The 20,530-nt window shown below is 38.1% G+C and overlaps 1 protein-coding gene across 4 annotated transcripts in view; it reads right to left on the bottom strand.

The window, feature by feature from the left end:
• Nucleotides 1-20,530, bottom strand: part of LOC118709645 (cytohesin 1 interacting protein) — a 71,229-nt gene that overhangs the window by 27,927 nt on the left and 22,772 nt on the right. Inside the window, exon 1 of one of the 4 annotated variants that reach the window (XM_045575328.1) lies at nucleotides 771-1,640. The exons of 2 other annotated variants lie outside the window; for them this stretch is intronic. In XM_045575328.1, coding sequence (XP_045431284.1) covers nucleotides 771-944 — 174 coding nt within the window. In that variant the 5' untranslated portion in view covers nucleotides 945-1,640. Of the gene's footprint in view, nucleotides 1-770; nucleotides 1,641-20,530 lie in introns of those variants that run through there. One more of the 4 variants, XM_036421890.2, reaches the window with a different exon arrangement.

The raw sequence follows: 20,530 nt of genomic DNA, 5'->3' as shown, positions 1-20,530 counted from the left end.
TATCATCATTTTAGGAAAAAGAAATCTGAATCTTAGGAAGGCAAGTGACTTGTCCAAGATCCCACAGCTCTTCAGTGACTGAGCTGATGTTCCATCTGCACTCACTTTTCTAATACAAATATTTTCAAGAGCATGAGGTATGTGCCCATGCCTCAAAGCTGAAGATAATTTAGTCCATAAAACTTGTCCTCAGAAAAAGCACTCTCTGCCCTAGCCAGATTGGCTCAGTGGATAGAGCGCTGGCCTGTGGACTGAAGGGTCCCACGTTCGATTCCAGTCAAGGACATGTACCTTGGTTGTGGGCACATCCCCAGTAAGGGGTGTGCAGGAGGCAGCTGATGGATGTTTCTCTCTCATCGATGTTTTTAACTCTCTATCCCTTTCCCTTCTTCTTTGTAAAAAATCAATTATATATTGATGAGGCTGGGAGGAAAAGAATCGATGGGACACAAACAAGGGGGAAAATCAAGAATTCTCAAACGGGTCATGTCTATAAATAGCATCTTCAAATGATGAAGATTTGTCACCTCTCCAAATGAGAAAAGCAATCTTCTCTTAAGTTTTGTCATGACAAACAAACAAACAAACAAACAAAAACACCCTTTGGTTATGGTCTTAAATTTTTGGACCAGTATACTAGTACGGTCTGGGCTCCACACCTCCTTCCTCTTAGAAGCCTCTAAAATAACAATTTTAGAAGTCAGACAGACATATCACTCTGCTCTCAAGAGAATGTGAACCCTCTAAAAGTTACAAAATAGCAATCGTACCTGCTTTCGTCCCCGAGGCAAAGTAGCCACAGTATCAGCCAGCATTTGAAGCCTTCTATTATCATCCATGGAAAAGCTGCCTGTGAGAATGGAGTATGAGCCGCATGCTGGACCAGCACAGCAGTCCACCAAATTGCCATTGCTGCTCTGGTGCATGAGCCTTGGTAAAGACATTGTGCCTAAAGATCACTCCAGCTGCCACATGGTTGAGTGGCCTTGCAGGATGGGGGAAGCTAAATGTATAACTCTCTGACAAGTAATCAGAAGTAGCAAAGCAGAAAGAGCCCATGTGACTTCTGTGGTTTGAGGTACTTGCTACAGAAACCCTATCTTGCAGTTCACTCCCATTTCTCAGTGGCTTTTTTCTTTGCGGGCTCCTGAGAGAACCTAAAGCTACTTTTTACCACTAAAAAAGAACCAACTTATTTCTCCCCCCCCTTCAAACAGCCAGGACTCGTATGCGTTCGTGTTCTCTGACAAGTTGTGTTCAAAACACCATCTGCCCTTTCTTTTTTAAAGGAAGAAAAAATTTTCCCAAGTTCTTCCATTTGTTTCCCATCCATTTTCCTACTTAACATGAGCAAGGCAATGTAAAAGCCAGGATGTTCGAACATTCAGTCCCCGTGAGTATAAGCAAGAATTACAGGGTCCGGTCATAATGTTCTCTCGCAAAGTCCTTGTAATGTACTTTCCCCAAAGTACACCGTAGCCCATTAATGTTCATCAGAAAGACATTATATGTGCCACTTGGACTGTAACCATTCAGCATTCTCCTGGTTGTCCTTTAACTACTTTGTCCTGGCTAACATTATCCATCATCTTTACAAGGAACAAGGGGAGGAGAAGACCAGCACATTTAGAGAACAGAACTGGCTATATTTTAGAGTGGACTTTGCTGCAGCATCAGCAAGTAGGCCTGGGGAGGAATGGAGAGGGCAGGAAGGTAACAGGCAAACCGAAGTGGCACAGGAAATGTTGCCAATGAGCCCTGCATGTGCGTATGGGTCAAGGGCACCATGGTGAAGTATTTAAAACCACAGATGCTATTTCTGACTGGGGCTTGGGACATGGAGATTTGAGAGAACTCGTTTCAAAGGAGCAAGGGATGGAAGTAGAAGGAAGAATCAAAACAAAAATCAAAAGGAGAAGTGTTACATAGTCTAAAAATCAACTATGATTTTTGAAATCATTTTGACTGTCAACAGTAGAACTAGAAAGTCTGTCAACTAAAATGGAAGTCAAGGTGAATTCAGGTCAAGCAGAAACTGTCAAATGTAAAAAAGTAAAACTTTGGAGTTAACAGTGCTTTATCATTGGCATTGTTAATTGCCAAAGTCGCTACCACCCAGGGTATGGTATTTGTCATTATGGTATTACTAGAGGCCTGATGCACGAAATTCGTGCAAGGGGCTTAGGCCCCGCAGCCCTGGCTTTGTCCACAAGTTGTCCGGAAGGACATCCAGAAAGACCTCCAGAAGGTTGTTCAGATGTCCAGTCTAATTACCATATTATGCTTTTATTATCAAAAATGGTATTAGTGCGAGCTAATACACTCTGAACCTCAGTTTCCACATATCTAAAATAAAATAAAAATTTTAATGAACCAAAACCGGTTTGGCTCAGTAGATAGAGCGTCAGCCTGTGGACTGAAAGGTCCCAGGTTCAATTCCAGTCAAGGGCATGTACCTTGGTTGTGGGCACATCCCTAGTAGGGGGTGTGCAAAAGGCAGCTGATGGATGATTCTCTCTCATCGATGTTTCTAACTCTCTATCACTCTCCTTTACTCTCTGTAAAAAATCAATAAAATATATATTTTTTAAAAATTTTAGTGAGGAATAGATAAAATAGCCTGACATATCACTTCATACAAAGTAAAGAATTACCATGGAGTTTTTGTGTCAAGTAATAAGAATTCAAAAGGAAAAACTTTAAAGAAAAATGATTTTAATGCTCTATGAACTGCCCTATCCTTTACCAAATGCACATATATGCACATATATGCAGCAAGGACAGCCTCATTCACGACCTCAGAATCATCTAAAGCAAGCATGTCAAACTTGCGGCCTGTGGGCCGCATGACTTGTTTATTTGGCCCATGTTTGCCTAAGAATTTGACATGCTTGGTAAAGGTTAGAATGCATGAGAAAATCTTAGCTGTCATTCACCAACGTATGCTTGAAAAGTAGTCAGAGCCAGTTCTGAAGTTTCTGGATTGCCATTAGCCCGACTCATCTATCCATTAGGGTATACTTGGGAATCAATGGTTACTTAAAATAAGGATTCCTCTCTGTCCTTCTGATTTCATGATAGTTACTGAGTTTCTGTTCATTTGGTTTGGTTATTTGCTTTTATTTGCACAAAAAGACTTTATTTGGCTTCCTGGAATATTAAAGGGTTTTGTTTTGTGGTTTGCTTATTCTGTTTATTTTGGCTTTTTGCCTTTATTTGCACAGAAAACCTTTATTTAGCTTCCTGGACTGATGTAGGAAATGGATTAAAGTCATGAAGATAATGTTTGAATATTTTTTTTGAATTTATATAAGGTAGACTTAATTTATTATAGAGTGCCCACGCATTGTGATAACTGCTTGTCCTATGTCTCACTTTGAGTGATTGGCCGGTGGATGGGTGTCTCCATCTTCCCCACTCAGTGTGGATTATTGGAACTCTCAGAGCAATTACCATAGAGGAGTAGTCTTTCAGAAAAAGGTAAACTAAACTCTACAATCAGGATTGGCTCTGAAAAATAGCCCACACAGGAAAGGGCAATAAAAAAAACAGAGGTTGTGAGTCCCTGTATTAGAAATCCCAAGGTAGATGCAAAAAAATATTAGTTTAGAGTTGTGACATACATATTTAAAACAACACACACACACACACGCAGCTTTAACCTAATATAAATAATAACTAACAATAAAGCATATGCATATATTGTTAACACATACACAAGGAAACAATTTTTTAAACTATTAAAGTTTGATGCAGTCAAATAATTACAATATCATCCCAGTGCTTATGGTACTAACTTCATCTGGGCCCTTAAATAGATTACCTAGATTGGCTCTTCAGGAATCCACGTAGATAATGTCAAGCTTTCTTTTAAATGTAAAACTAAATGTCTTGATACTTTCATTTTATGCACTTATCACATAGAATCATCATTAACTTTATTTTTAAAAATTTTACTTTTGAAAAATGTTTTTCTTTGCTTTGAACAATCTCAAGTAAGCTAGGAATTGAAGGAAATACTTTTAACATAACAAAAGGTATCTATCAGAAACACCCACCAAATATTATCTTGAATTTTGAAATGTGTCCCATTATAGTGAGAAGGCAGTGATGAAAATAACCCTCACCACTTGTCACTGTTTTACTCTTTATCATAGATAAGAGGTATAGAATTTGTTAAAAAATAATAAATAAATAAATAAATAAATAAATAAATAAATAAATAATAAGGAAAGAAGAGAGATAGAGAGAGACAAAACTGTGAGGCTTGTTGGGAATATGGTTGCATGACTAGAATATCCAAGACACGCCACTGAAGAGCAGACTTAGTAAGACAGTTTTTCTAAGTGTAGAATTCAAAGGACACATATAAAGAGAAATAAATTTCTCAATAGCAACAATGATGATAAGGAAGGAGTTATAATAATAGAGGAAAGGAACACTGTCAAAATAACCAAAAACGTCATAAAACAGGAATAAACGTAGCAAGCATTTTTTAACCTCAACCCCCTTCTTTTTATTGACCAGAGAGAGAGAGAGAGAGAGAGAGAGAGAGAGAGAGAGAGAGAGAGGGAAACACTGATTATTCCACTTATCTATGTATTCATTAGTTGATTCTTGTATGTATCTTGACAAGGGATGGCAACTGTAACTTTGGTGTATTGGGATGACACTCTGAGCAACTTGAGCTACCTGGACAGAGCCCTAACAACCATTTTATGATTTTTATGAAGAACATTCTAAAGTCCAAACTATGGGAAAGAAACATCCTTTCCCATATGAGAAGAGTACTTCTTGTAAAAAATGTCTATTATCCCCAAATTTTTCTAAAATATTCAACGTACTATAGACCAAAATATCTGCAGGTTTTGTTTATTTGCTTGTTTGTTAATAAAATTTGATATGCGTACTTATACCTATATGAAAAAGAAAGTCCATAAGACTAGCCAATAAGAATTTTTGAAAATAATAATGGTAAAGGATGAAGGTGAGGATGGACATTGAGAAAACTACCCTACTTGGGCATCAAAATATATTACAAGATTTAGAACTGCATTGTCAAATAGAACAAGCCAGTAACGGGATATTGACAAATAGCCCCAGCTGGGTGACTTAGTTGGTTGGAGTGTTGTTCGATTCCCAGTCAAGGCACATACCAAGGTTGAGGGTTCTATTCCTAGTTGGGGAGAATATAGGCGGCAATCAACTGATGTTTCTCTCTCGTATGGATGTTTCTCTATCTCTCTTTCTCCCTTCCTCTGTCTCTAAAATTAATAAAGATATATTCTCAGGTGAGGATTAAAGAAAAAGTTAGAAAAATAGTATTGATAAATAGGATTTTGATGAATGAAGAATCACAAAACATACACATACTTATTCAGAAATTTATTATATCACCAAGTTATCTTGGCTCATTAAGAAAAGAATAGACCCTTTGACAAATAGGGTTAGAACCTATTTGGAAAAAATTAAGTCATAGTCATTTACTATAATAATAAAATGAATATGGCTTAAAGAGTTAAGTGCCAAAATAATTTTAAATACATAAAATAATAATAGAAACTATAGACTATTTTAGTAAGATTAAGTTGGAAATGGTTTTTCTAACAATACATATATATCCAGAGATGATTAGCAACATAAAGATTAAAAACGTCTGGTCAATGGAAGCTATATGTACATCATAGGTTCAAGCTACGTGACAGATAGCAAGAAATCATTTGTAATACACAATTGATTTAAGGCCATAATATATAAATAGTTCTTAAAATTAGATTTTGTAGAAAAGTATTTTTAAATGAGCAAAAGCTATCAAAATGTATTTTAAAGAAGAAATAAAAATCATTAATACATTTATTAAATAATGTTTGAACTTATTAGTAATCAGGAAAGTAAAAATTGAACCAACAGTTAGACATTCATTTTTGTCCACCAAGCAAACAAAAAATAAAAAATGGTGAGTTCCAGTGTGATGAAGTTATAAGTACCTGGGCTCTTAGCACTTTGCAAAAATATAAATCAATAAAACTTTCTTAGTAGGGTAATTGAACAGTATTGAAATTTAAAACATGCATATCAGGAATTCTACGTCTAAGAATTTACCCTGCAGAAGTACTCTGACATGTGAAAAAAACAGCACAGAATGCTTCTGTGGCATTGTTTGTAATTGTGAAAAAATGTATTTTTAAATGTGTATCAATTGAGAAGTGGCTAAAGCTTATAGTAATTTAATTCAATGGGATACTCTGCATCCACTAGGAAATATAAAATAAAGTTATATTTATAAAGATCTTTAAGACAAAGTAAAGGAAAAGAGAAGAACAATGTGCATAATATAATCTCATTTATGCCTTCTTCTTAAAGAAAGGTCACATATGTATAAGTACACTAACATGTATAGATAAAAAAGATACACAGATCTACATCCACCTGTTAATAGTGATTACTTCTTAAGTAGTTGTGGAATATAGGGGAGGAGTGTGAAGGAAGACTTTCAAATTTTATTTCATATATAGTTCGATAATAAATGTGAATTAATATATTATTTGGTCAACTTTAAAAGTATCAATAAATCACAAAAATATTTTAAAAAACCAGTCACATTTTGTTGATAACACTATCTTGTGCCTTTATAATTGGTCCTCATGCTTCTTTCTATGCTTACTAATGAGAATTATTTGTCTGTCTTTTGGATGTTTGTTGTTTGCTTATAGCCAAAGATCTTGTTTAATGGGATTTTTTAAATCATTTTAGGTAATTCTTCCAGATCTCTCATTTTCTTCCAACCAAGTAAAATTCCTCCTAAGAAAGGATGCTTGAGGTGTACACAAAATAATGTAGAAAAGAAGAGAAACACAATTATGGGCAACTAATTATACTGATTCTTTCTTTCTCATTATTCATTTATCACCTGCCTTCCCCCACCACACACACAGTTCCATTTCAAAATTTGTCCTTTATCAAAATTTAAGATAAACAAATGACAGTGCTCCTTTCACTTCCCTTAGCTAACACCATGCGTCACCCTCAGTGATCAGCTTTTACTGAGCTTTCCCAGTGAGTCTGGGCAGTGCCACCAACAAAACTAGGAAGAGCTTCAGGACTTTAGAATGTAATTTCTTAGAAAGCAAGAAACTGGCTAGGGACTGGAATTTTGTGTAAATACTTGGAACAATAAAACATCCACATGATATCTAGGTGATTTCCCCTTGGCCTTTGAATAAAATCCAAACTCTTTACTTAGCCTATTGTTTGAGGTCCTGAATCTTCTAGTAGATTCTATGATGATATACCATACCACATCCTGATCACACTGCCCTTTCTCATGCCCCTAAGAAGTTTATAATCTAGATAAAGTGATATAATCTGTATACAGTTAACCTTAAGAAAAGGAATAGTGACAATTATTTGGTTTCTATCTGTGAAGGCTTGAATTATGCTTCCCCCAAAATATGTTCAAGTCCTAATTCTTGACACCCATGACCTTGACCTTCCATAGAAATAAGGTCTTTGAAGGTGTAATCAAGTTGAGGTCTTAGGGGGAACCTTAATCCAATATATAATATAACTAGTGTCTTTATAAGAAGAGGAAAATACCATATTGATAGACACAGTGTAATGACAGGCAGATTTTGGACTGTAAGTTTGGAGAGGTATGTCAAGAGACACCAAAGGTCAGTGATCACCACTAGAAGCTGGAGAGAAACCAGGAAGGATTCTACCTGAAATTCAGAGGAAGCGTGGCCCTGCTGGTACCTTGATTTCAGACTCTTGGCCTCTAGAACTATGGAGGGGAGGAAGTTGTTTTAAGACACCAAATTTGTAGTAATTTGTCACCAAAGCCCTAGGAAATTCATACAATATCCATTCTTCTTTACATTTAGAGGTCTTATGACAAAAGTAATGGTGGGAAGTGCTGTCAATCTCAAAAATGGATGATTATTCAGCACCTCTTTGGTCTGGTTATTGATTCAAAACACAGTGGAAGGTCTGAAATAACAAGTGTTGAAATTTTATGTACAAATACAGGATATCCCAAAATATGTATACACACTTTGACTAATTATCAATTCCAATGGGTTCAATATGAAGAAAAGAAAACATCAACTGAGCTATCAGCTGTTAAAGTGTGTATGCATGTTTGGGGATACCCTGTATATGACAAAGAATTGTGCTGAATTCAGAATCAGTGACACTTTCTCATTAGCCCAGTGAACATTCTATTTTATTAACAAACTGGGGAGGGCTGGGGAGGTGGTGGAGCAAAAAGGTTGTGATATGAAGGGTTTCACCTGAGGTAGTTTGACAGTCGGCCTAGTTCTCTAAACAGATGCCTGGCAAAATGGCCATGTGAGCTTCCAGAGGCAGCCAGCTAGGACTGCTCCCTCCTCACTGATGGAAAAGTACGGGAGCTACTCCCTCCCGGAGCAAGCACTTGACTTTGTGGTCCTGCCCATGCCAACCAGAAAACGGTCCACTGCTTTTGTCAGGCAAAAGTTCTACCTAAAAGTATTGCTCTCCAGTGTTGAGTAAACCTAGCAATTACCATTGGTGTGGCCATTTACACCTCTGAGTACAAAGAGGAGTTGAGATAAAACCAGTGAAAGGAACAGAGGATTGAGTAAAAGACAGGAGCAATGATCTGGACCCCAGGTCTTGTTTCCTTCCCTGGGGCTTTGGCAAAGACAGTGCCCATTTGGGGTATGGTTATCCATATACCCAGTACAGGGAGAAATGCCACACTATTGTAAGGATCAAAATACATAGCATATAAAACAAAATAAAAATTAAGAATGTAAAGTCTTAGAAAAATTTAAGGGTGTTAAAAGATTGTAGGGTGCTGTAATTGAACACACTACCTACATGTCTCTGGTACTATATTTCTAAAGACCATTATTATCTGATTCCATTATACACACCAAAAGGGTGGTGCCATAGTCTTCCAAATCCAGAGAATGCTGTCATTCCAGCTCCTTCACTTGATGTGCAGCACCTCCCCTGACCTTTGTCCCGCCTCCTTTCACAGCAGTATATCCCTGTCTGTGTGCCTTTACCCGGATACTGCTTGTGAAAGAAGTAAGGCAAACTGGATCCGCTTGATTAACTAATCTGTGCTTAGTTATAAAACGGGACCACTTAGACTACATATCACCAAGTAAAACCTAACAGTACTCAGCACATAGTAACTGCTCAATAAATGCTTTCTGTAAACACCCCTGGACTGCTGTGTTTCCTAAATACACATGGTCTTTTCCAACCTCTTAACCTTGTCCACACACATGGTTCACCGGGTTTACCTACCCCACTTCTGTATGTAGAAATCGTACCCGTTCTCCCAGGCCCAACTTAGATGCCTCATCATTAATGAAGCCTCGCCTGATCCTTCCAAGCAGGTGTGAGCATCACCTCTTCAGATCTCCCAAAGCACATCTTGGGGCTCTCTCCTATGATGAATCATAGTTGGCCTTGTTAAAATTATGTGTACCTGTCTTTTCTTCCTTAAGAAATTGTGAGCTCACCTCCTCCACTCCCACCCCAAGACAGAGTGCTTTGTCGTTCATCTTCGTATCCCTCCAGCACTTTGACGAGTGACTTTCTCATAAAAGCTGCTCGGCAAGCAGTTGATGAATACATTCATAATCTGCCCAAAGCTCTGGCAGTTGATTTATTCTCCCAGTGATTCTTTACTTTGGGTAATGTAGGTGTCTGATGAATAATATTTATTGTGTTCTTAATATTTAAATGTCATTTATGTTTACTGGATCTTGTTTGGCTTAATTGTAAGGAGCACAAAATCATTTGTAGTTTGAAAGGAAAACTTAATACAGTAATAATGTACATTTTATACTTTGGTTATTTGATGATAAGGTGCCATCACAGCAACACGCACCATTAATTTACTAACTACTACGTTTTTTAAGAAAAACTTCCACATTAAATGTACCCATAGGTCGTAAGGAGCATCCCAATTTTAGAAATATAAAATGTGAAGAAAATGTGCATCAGAAGTGAAGAAATGAAGGTAGGGCTCTCATCTCCCAGAATATCCCCTTCCATGTCCCAAGATAGACATACATTAAACTAGGCTTGCCTAGCCACTCCTATCAGGCAGAACACAGCCTCATCTCATTGTGTCAGACTTCTCTTTTTCTATTTGATTGGACCTCACGTGTTGTTCTTCCTGCCTCTAGAACAATCCACATCTGGCTCCTCCTTTCCATGACCACCTGCATCTTCCAAGCCCCAGGGATGGCCCTCAACACAACACAATTGCAGGCAACTGGTTTCCCTCTATATAGACAACCCAACCCTTCCTATCATGCCATATGCCCTGCCTAGTGAACTAAACTTAAACTTCTTAGTTTTGCATTCAAAATCACCCATAATGTAATTCATACTTAATTCTCCGGTCTTAACTTCTAATCTAAGTAAATTGATTTAGAGGCTTCTAGATAGAATAGCCTTCCTCCTGAGACTATGCCTAACATTGTCAAACCTTTGCACCTTTGTTTCTTCCTAAAACCTCCATCCCAATTTTTACTCATTGAAATTTCCTCCTTTGTTAAGACCTGAGCTCAAATGCCACCTGATCTGTAAGGCATTCCCTGACAACAACCGCTGGAACGTCCCATTACCACTAGTGAACTCCTATAGAGTTTAGTATCTACCCACTCACTAATCCCTTAACACATTACCATATATCCTAGTTATTTTTTGGTATGGCATTCTTCTATATTTGTGACCTTCATGGGCTTAAATGACATCTTAGTTTGGTAAAAATATATGTCAAGTAAATTTATACAATTTTGGGAGCAGATATTTCCTTCAATTGGATGTTACATGGAAGTTACTGAGTAACACAGAGGGAATAAAAGCAGATTAAAGGACTGACATTAAGAATTTTATTTCAAACTCACACGTGCATTCAATGGAACACTTCGAACACGGGGCATCTTTAGGGATGCACTAAGGTAAGAGAGCCATTATCCCTGACCAACTTGCTTGGTTCAGACCAAGTAGAACAAGTGCAAAGTGGAAATGATCAAATGTTAAATATTTTTGGGTACAAGGAGGAGGAATACTAGAGTGCATGCAATCACCTAAACACCATGGCTTTAGGTTAGCAGTGTCCGAGAAAGGCATCACACCATTCTACAGGAAAGAGAGAAGGGAAAACAAGCCTTGTTACAGGAAGAGACGGGAAAATGTGTTACTCACTGGCCTCTAGCCACAAGCTAAGAAACTGAGTGGAGGAAAAACCAGATTGTATCGATCTGTCGCTCCTATCTATGATGTGATATTCCACTCCATCAGTAGTGAGGTCTCCACTCACTGCCTGGGAAGCAGATTGTTAATATTCCCCAGTCTTTCTCATACTGCTATATTTCATCTCTGAATAACAGCTAGCATAAGGGCAAAGTGTGTTTGTCACATATTTTATCTCACTCACACACCTGGCAAAACATTCTGTGCATATCACACACCAATATGTAACCAACTAGGGAACGTTTCCTTCCCTCTTCACTCCAGAAAACAAGGCTTGCAACATGGTGATTTTTTTTTTTTTTTTTTTTTTTTTTTTTTTTTTTTGGTGTGTGTGTTTTGGCCAGGCTATTGACTCCCAACTCTCCCTGGCTGAGAGAGTCAATTTACTAGCTGGCTGTTAGAGCAGATCTTTAGAAAGAAATGTTTTTAAAATAGTCTTTCTAAAATGCAAAGATAACATCAGCAATGGTGTTCACTACAATAAACTTAGATTTGATTTTCAATTACTACAAACTGATGACTTATTATACTCATGCCTCTGAATTCCCTTGAATAGCAAATAGTTTACAAATGCGTACCATTATACACTTGTCACTCTCTACTGTATTTCTTACTTGTTGTTTGCTATCCTTTGCTTAATGGTTTAGCTTTTGGGATATGGTTCATTTTCTCAAGCAACTGGAAAACCTAAATCAGGGAACTCCCCAATGTGTGGAATTCTGGGAGTGGTTAGACACACTAGGAGGTATTATAAAATAGCTTTTGTCATTTTCAACTGAACTACCTTGGCTCTGGGTAAATTTCCCTTTTCCTTCTCTCTTGAAATGTGATTTTCCTGAGGGCAGGACACATGTCCTGAACCTTGGACTGCGTGGGACTTGGAAGATCACGGAGTCCTTGCTCAACAAACCCAAGGTCCTCTTTGTCATTCCCCAAGTGAGTAACAGTTAATGTTTTACTTGATTCCATGGATCTGAATGATTCCGTGCAGAGAGGAATGCAATTCTTGTGTTATTTTGCTTTTCAGCACTGCCAACCTGTTAATTTTATTTAGTTTTATAATTGTTTTTTTTTTCCCCTCTTCACTTATTTGCAAAATCTCTAACAAGGTTTACAAAGAAACACATAAAATTGGCATGCAAACCAGGTGTTTTTGTGGGTTTTTTAGGTAGGGCAGGCTAAGAGGAAACCAATCAGTGGACACCCTAGAAGAAATTGTACTTGGCATTGATTTTTCTACTTACACACATGTTTTTCTTGTATGCAGCTGCTATTTGAACACTTGCTAAGAATAAGCAAGATACAATGGGCTTTGCAAAAAGAAGGAAAAGAAGATAAGAATTAAGCCCAAATGTCAACATTGTAGATTAAAGAAAATGTCCCCCAATTCTGAATGGTTTATCCCAAGTTAAAAAAAAAAAACAAAACTCTTTTTTTTTTAAACCAAGGTGAACTCCATCCACACTCTGCATATTTATTTTCTCATTCTATATTGCTGAAAAGCTATTATAAAGTATGAGCTGAAGGACCTTAAAAATCACCCAATATAATGCCTCCTTTTACTGATAGGGACAATTTGACACAAAGGACTGAAGCAACTTGCCTGGGGACACCTGGTCATTGGGAGCAACTGTAAAATGTGTCACAGGCTTTCTATTTCCCAGACCAATGGTCTTCCCACCAAACCATGTACCTTTTAGAAACCACTTTGCCCTTTTTGTCATCTCGTGTCATAAATTCAGCCTTCAAAAATTTCCCATCAGGTTTATGGTCTTTCAAGAAATCTAAAATTTCAGCATGGCATATGCCAGATAACAGGAAATTTTTTGACAAAATTTAAGATAATCATTTCATTTGTCCATAATGACATCAAAAGTTCCAGCTCTCTAACTTTACTATTTTTCTGTTCACCCTTAATAACAGAATTTTTTTTTTATTTGAGGGAGAGAAGAAGAGGGAGAAAGAGAGAGAGAGAGAGAGAGAGAGAGAGAGAGAGAGAGAGAGAGAAGATCAATTTGTTGTTCCACTTACTGATGCATTCATTAATTGCTTTTTGTATGTGTCCTGACTGGAGATCGAACATGCAACGTTGGCATATCAGGATGACACGCTAACAAACGGAGCTACCAGGCCAGCGACTAAAAATAATTCTTTGCTGCTATTTTCTTAAGACCAAATTCTCATACATATTTCTGTTTTTGCTTTTTTCCTACTCCTTTTCATTGCTACAGATCGCATTGCTAAGATTTCTGAAGCCTGACACAGAATTGTTTCCTACTCAATCCTTCTGCCTACTGCTGTCATCCATCCATCAATTCCAGCATGAATATGTAGGAACGTATTTCAGTCTTGGTAGGACAAATTTTTTAAAGACTCTGACTGATTTACAACATTTTACTAAATTGCTAGAAATATATCTGACAAGAAAAAAATCCTCCATACTAAAACATAATTATAGAAAAGAAAAAAAAAAGGGTTTCATTCTATAGGTATCTGAAAAAAGTCCGAGATAAAAGAACACTAGATGAAATACTGATTTTCTTTTTGTCTGTTCTAAATATAAGACACTTTTTTGTTTGATAATTTGAGGTAGGGTAGAAGAGGAGATAGAATACAGAGGCAATCACTGTAACTGGAATTTCAAAGGGAAATAAAGTTAATATATTAAAGCAATAAAAATCCATTGTACTAAATGTGCACACTAAGTGAGCATGCCCTTTTCTCGTGAGAAGGAAAAATATTATGAATATGGAAGGGACCTCACTCTCCAATTCATATTCTCTCTCCTGAGCCCTTGCTATCTCAGGTCGGAAACTAGGGAATTGCAAAGTTAATTTAGCATAAAAATAGCACAGCTTAAAAGCCACACACGGACATTGCCACAGATGTTTTTTTGTTCAATATCAGTCTATATTACAATAGGAATTTGGAGAAGTCATTGCATAAACATCCTTAAAACTTGCCTTTTTTTCTCTCTTGAAGAATCAAATGGAAAGAAAAAAGAAAAAAGAAGAGCATAAGAAGAAAGTGAAGGAAAATAAGGGGGAAAAGGAGAGAAAAGCAGCAGGAGGACAAGGTGGGAGACTGAGTTTTGTGAAGACTCTCTCAGAGGGAGGAAGATGAATTTAATTTGACTCCAAATTTTTTAAATTAAATTTATTGAACCAAATTTTATTAACTTTATAATTCATGTCTTTCTGCCAAATACCCCTTCAAGTCATCTTTATATCTAAAAGTTTATCTAGAATCACAAAAATTTAAAGATATGAGCAGAGCTAAAAACATGCTTGGGACAATCCCCTTCTTCTGCTTCATCTTACACACAAAGACATGTAGATAATTATTCTAAATCAATCTGAAGAAGAAGAAAAAAAATGACTCCAAAACAAAATTACTCTGGGGAAATGGGCATTTAGATCAGTTTACCAATAATTCATAACTGAATATTTAGAAAAGATATACTGTCTTTCTCAAGTGTTCAATCCATGCTTATGAAAACACTCCAATTAAAGGCTAATACTGTCCTTTCGTTAAAACTAGTCAGAGGAGTATCTCTTCCTGGTCCTTGAGTTTCTTAACGAGAAGTAGAGCTGAACTAGCTGGTGAAAAGCAAACTTCCCCCACTGAGCTTACTTTATGTAGAAAAAGCTTAAATATGAAAAAACGCTTCAGAGTAAAGAAAGGCCCAACTTTAGCCTTTCGTAGATTGTGGGTACCTGGAAGGGGGTTCAGAGAAGAAATCAGGAGGAAGCTAAGACTTGAATGACAGGGTGTGGCAGAGCAAGAGAAAAGATCTGATGAGTGTTTTATCTAAAAGAGGATGTGACTGATATCCTCAGAGGTCCAGACAAGAACAAGCTGGTTATTGTTCTTCAAGTGACTACTTGAGGTGGTGCTAACAAGAAAGGAAAGACCATTCAACATTAGCATATCTCATCAAGGGAATGTGTGGAGTGACTTTTCCTGAAGTTTGACGAAGTTAGGCAAGGCATAGAAGGTTGGATGAATTCCAGTGACTGCAATAAGAACTGAGTGTATAACAATTTAGAATCATCAAGCACCCTTCTAGCTCTAACAAGTCAAGCAAAGGACCAAGAATGTGTGGACAAAATAAACATATCATATTCTCTTTAAAAATAATGGTGGGGGAAAAAATTGCCTTACTCTGTCTCCCGACATTTGCAGAAGAGAACACATTGTTTGAATCTACAGAGACTAGAAGATAAAAAATTATCAGTTTGTAGGGTGCCAGTTCCTGCTAGAGTAACCTAATTGTCTTTGCTCGCTTTTCATCTGGGTGGATGTGGTGAGAGTGGCTGATGTTGCTTAACAGTAGAGTTGGTGTTAAATATAGAAAATTCACAAAAAGATTCTTATCTGCAGAGGAGTGGAAAACTGTTACACATGCTGAAAGGGTCAGAGAGAGGGGAAAGAAGGTGGAAAATGTTCCCTTCCTGCTCATATTTCATCTGTGAACAAAACTCCCACTGGCTTCAAAGGAAGATCTATACCCAAAAGAAGTAGTTAAATGTGTAGTGGGGACTGAAAAGCAGGTCCATTATGAATAACATTACAAAAAAAAAAAAAAAAAAAAAAAAAAGAAAGAAAGAAAAAGAAAAAAGGTATGTATTACCTGAAGGTGGTGATGGAAAAATGACAGTATTCAAAACTGAAAACAAGGTAACTAGATAGTGTTACAAGGTACAAAGAAATTAGTTGTGAACACTACAACTTTTAATACAAAAGAACAATAATCTGAGGCAAAAAATTACAAGAAAATAAATTTTAAATAGAGCAGTTTCATGTCTTTAATACCTAAATTTCTGTGACCCTAATTCTCAGACTGGCCTACATCTTAGTTGGATCTTGTTAGTACAGATGAAGATGGAAAGACATATCACTTCTCATAAATGTACCACATAATAGAGCTTACCTCTAAAAAAGATAAGGAAAATAAAGGCATAATATATATAAATCAAAATATTTAAAGACTTCTCATGGCAGCACATTGGGTAAACAACCATTGGTGTTACTATTTGTGTCTACGAGGGCAGTTAGAATTGAGAAGCTCTAATACACAGATCAATCACTGCACATCATTTTTTTTAAATGTATCTTTATTGTTGTAAGTATCAGAGGTGTTCCCTTTTCCCAGATACTATCTCCCTTCACCCCATTCCTACCCCATCCCCAAGCCTTCCCCGCCACCCCCCCTCGCACTATTGTCTGCCCATGTGCTATACATATCTTATCTAATAAAAGAGTAATATGCAAATTAACCACCACTCTGCTACATCCACAAGCCACTCCCACCATCCAATCAGGAGCAGGTATGCAAATTAACCCAACCAAGATGGCTGTGGTCACAGAGAGAGCCAGAGGCTTGAATTTCCCCAATAATGGAGGAAGCCAAAGTTTCCACACAACCTGGCCAGACTAGGCCTCCACTCAAGGCTACAAAGTTTTAATTATAGAAGATAAACAAATCCCAATAAAAATGGCAGCAGCCATGAAGCTGGAGAGAGAGCAGGAGGCTTGGGTTTCCCTGGTAATGGCGGAAGCCAAGCCTTCCACACACCCTGGCCAGCGGAGGCCTCCACTCAAGGCTACAAAGTTTCAATTATAAAAGATAAATAAATCCCAACAAAAATGGTTTCAGCCATGGAGCAAGCAGGAGTCTTGGCTCTACAAAGTTTCAATGATAGAAGATAAATAAATCCCAGATACCAGGGCCTCCACTTGGGTCGCCGGGGTGTGTGGCTGGCCTCAAAACCACCATAGGATCTTTTCCCAGGCCACCCCATGCCCCAAGGCAGGGGTCCTCAAACTTTTTAAAGTGGGGGCCAGATCACGGTCCCAGAGAGCTGGAGGGCCAGACTATATGAACTACTAATTCCTACTGTAACACCTCGGCTGCGCTCACTGCCCAAAAAACCTGGCGGGCCAGATCAGACTCCTCTGTGGGCCACATGTGGCCCGCGGGCGGTAGTTTGAAGACGCCTGCCCCAAGGGAACCACCACAATGATCCAGGTCACCCTTCAGGGCAAACCAGCTGGCCTCCACCTGTGCACCAGGCTTCTATCCTATTTAATAAAAGAGTAATATGAAAATTGACCATCACTGCAACACACAAGATGGCTGCCCCCATGTGGTCAAAGATGGCTGCCCCCATGTGGACACAAGATGGCCAGCAGGGAGGAGAGTTGAGGCCTGCAAAAGAGGTCAGTTGGGGATGATCAAGCTTATAGGGGAAGGCAGTTAGGGGTGACCAGGCCAGCAGAGGAGAGAAGTTGGGGGTGACCAGGCTTGCAGGGAAGGGTAGTTGAGGTGGACCCAGGCCTGTAGGGGAGAGCAGCTGGGGGGAGGGGTGGCCTGCAAGGGAGGGCAGTTAGGGGAAAACAGTTTGGCAAGGGAGCAGTTAGGCATCAATCAGGCTCGCAGGGTTGTAGTTAGGGGATGATCAGGCTGGCAGGCTGAAGCAGTTAGGGGCAATCAGGAAGGCAGGCAGACGAGAAATTGGAAGCCAGCAGTCTTGGATTGTGAGAGGCATGTTTCAGATTGGAGAGGGTGCAGGCTGGGCTGAGGGACACACCCTTCTGTGCACAAATTTTATACACTGGACCTCTAGTATGTATATAAATTCTTTGGTTAATCTATCAATATTACTGCCCCAATTTTTGAGGAAAGAGTCCTAGTGCCATTTGACAATTATATATCTTATACATAATAAATGACATTTAAAATTTTTTACTTAGAAAATATAATCAGAGCAATTAGACACCAATTAATCATACATTTTCACCACACCAATTTTACACCCTTTACAAAAAACCTTGAGTCAATTTTACCCTTTTCCCAGAGAGAATCTGTAAAAATCAATTTCAAAACAATGACTATTACCAAAGGCCTACTACATATCTGGCTCTGGGCTAAGGGAAAGTGATGCTGAAGTTATTAAAACCTCATCTCTACCCTGCATGAGTCTAGGGAGAGATCATCATGCCCACTTCCACAGAGTACAAGAAGGCCCGGGTGGGGGTTACGGTGGGGGTTAGGGTGGGGTAGGGGAGAGAATAACCAAAGAAATTATACGCATATATGCATAATCCATGGACACAGACAATAGTGGGGGGGGGGGGTAGGTTCTGAGTAGAGCAGGTCAGTGGGGAGAAAAAAAGAGGACATTTGTAATACTTTCAGCAATAAAGATTTTTTTTAAGTGGAAAATGAAAGAAATCGCAAAAAGCACTTCAAGAACGCACAATGATTTCTTCTTGAGATGTGAGCAAGAGTTGCCTTTGAAAGGAGGAAGACAAGTTTAGAGAATCAGTGTAATTTCAACAGTTAGATAAGGCAACAAGTGAAGAATAAACATATGAATGAGAGTATAAGGAGAGTCATCAAGAGGAGAGAACACAGAGATAACTGATCAAAGATTGATTTTTAAATGCTGGTATTTCAGGAGGGTGGGATGCTTAGTAAAAGATAACTACTAAGCACTTTATTGGGGCTGGATGGGTAAGGGTCCCTATTTTCTCAATAACTTGGACATGACTCAATAATCACTGGGGTCAGGTATATGTTGGCAGAAGAAGATCTGAGTTTGTTTGGTGGGCACACAATGCAATATACAGATGATGTGTCATAGAATTGTACAGTTAAAACCTATATAATTTTATTAACCAATGTTACCCCAACAAATTTAATAAAAAATAAAACTAAATTTAAAAAATAATCACAGGGCAATCACTAATATTTTGAGCAGTGACATATAAGTTAACTAAATACAAAAAATTTTAGGAAAATCGACTTGGCAGTGAATTATAAGTAGTTGTAGGGGAAAAGAGCTACAGTTTGACTAATGCCAGAAACTTATAAATAATCAATAAATGCTTAAACAGTGTTAGTGAGGAGAGGGGAAAGGAAAATAAGAGAAACCAGAAGCACTGGAGATGGCCAACCAATCAGACTTGGTGATTCCTATGAAGAAGGAGAAACGGGAGAGAGAGTTGATGATTCTGAACCATCCTGGGCAATGATGGAAGGAAGCTATTTCACTGCCACAACAGTCGTCAAGCTCCAGTGTTCAAACTATAAGATCCAAAAATTAAATCACATTAGGAAATCTTATATTTGCTCTATTCCACACTATAGAAAACATTTACCATGACAGGTTAACAAATACCAAGATTCTGTAGCTTTCCAGAAACAACAGTTCTGAATGAACAGGTCACATTAAATGTACACCTTGAACTCAACTATTGTAGATAATTCATGTCTGACCATCCTTTCAGAATACTGTTCAGTAAGAGAATCTGACCTCTGCACCAAAGGCTGTCATGAAATTCATGTTTCAGCTGCTTCCTCTTCCTATATCAGGCAACCCCCAATGGTTACCATGACGTCATACTCTACCAGTTAATCTTATCAGAAGGGGAAGAATGTGGACAGTGATGGGAATGCAGCTAAAGATTGACCTTTAATGACATATCCAAAAGTAATAAGTTAAAGTAGTTTAAATGTGCCTTAGCCAGTTTGGCTCAGTGGATAGAGCATTGGCCTGCAGACTGAAGGGTCCCAGTTCAATTCCGGTAAGGACATATGCCAGTGTTGTGGGCTCAATCCCCACTAAGGGACGTGTAGGAGGCAGCCAATCAATGATTCTCATCATTGATGTTTCTATCTCTCTCTCCCTCTCCTTTCTGCTCTGAAATCAATAAAAATATATTTTAAAAAAATAATATATCTTTAAAAAAAATAAATCAGCTTAAATGTTAAAAATAATAAACTAAATTAAGAGGGGCGGGGAATGGAGTCAAGAAGCACTATGAATACCCACTTGGGTGGAGAAGTCAGTGTAGGCAATGTGACAGAAAGTTCTTACAAGTAGCCAGAAATATTAGCAAAAGATATGCACACAAGCTCTTTTAAAATTGTATCTCTGGTTCTAAGCTCTGTAAACACATCATCACTGAATCTTAATGAGTGTTTGCTCTAACTCTATTAGGACAAAATGGGAAGAAAGGCAGAGCGGTTGGGGCTTAACTGCCTCATTTAAGACCGCTATGAAAGAAGACCAAGAGTGTGTGCATTGCAGTATGTGAACATTGCAGGGAGTAGGTTTTGAATGTGGTGGAGATTAATCCTTGGGCTAGTTGCTTTGATTCAGGGATATCAGGTGTGTGATTTTTTTATATGTTTTTATTGATGTTTTAGAGAGAATAAGAGGAAGAGAGAGAGGGAGGGAGCGAGAGAAAGAAACGT

This window comes from Pipistrellus kuhlii, unplaced genomic scaffold (genome assembly GCF_014108245.1).
Source record: "Pipistrellus kuhlii isolate mPipKuh1 unplaced genomic scaffold, mPipKuh1.p scaffold_m20_p_7, whole genome shotgun sequence".
NCBI classification, from domain to species: Eukaryota; Metazoa; Chordata; class Mammalia; order Chiroptera; family Vespertilionidae; genus Pipistrellus; species Pipistrellus kuhlii.
The sequence above is the reverse complement of the archived record's forward strand: the minus strand, read 5'-3'. Positions and strand labels throughout refer to the sequence as shown.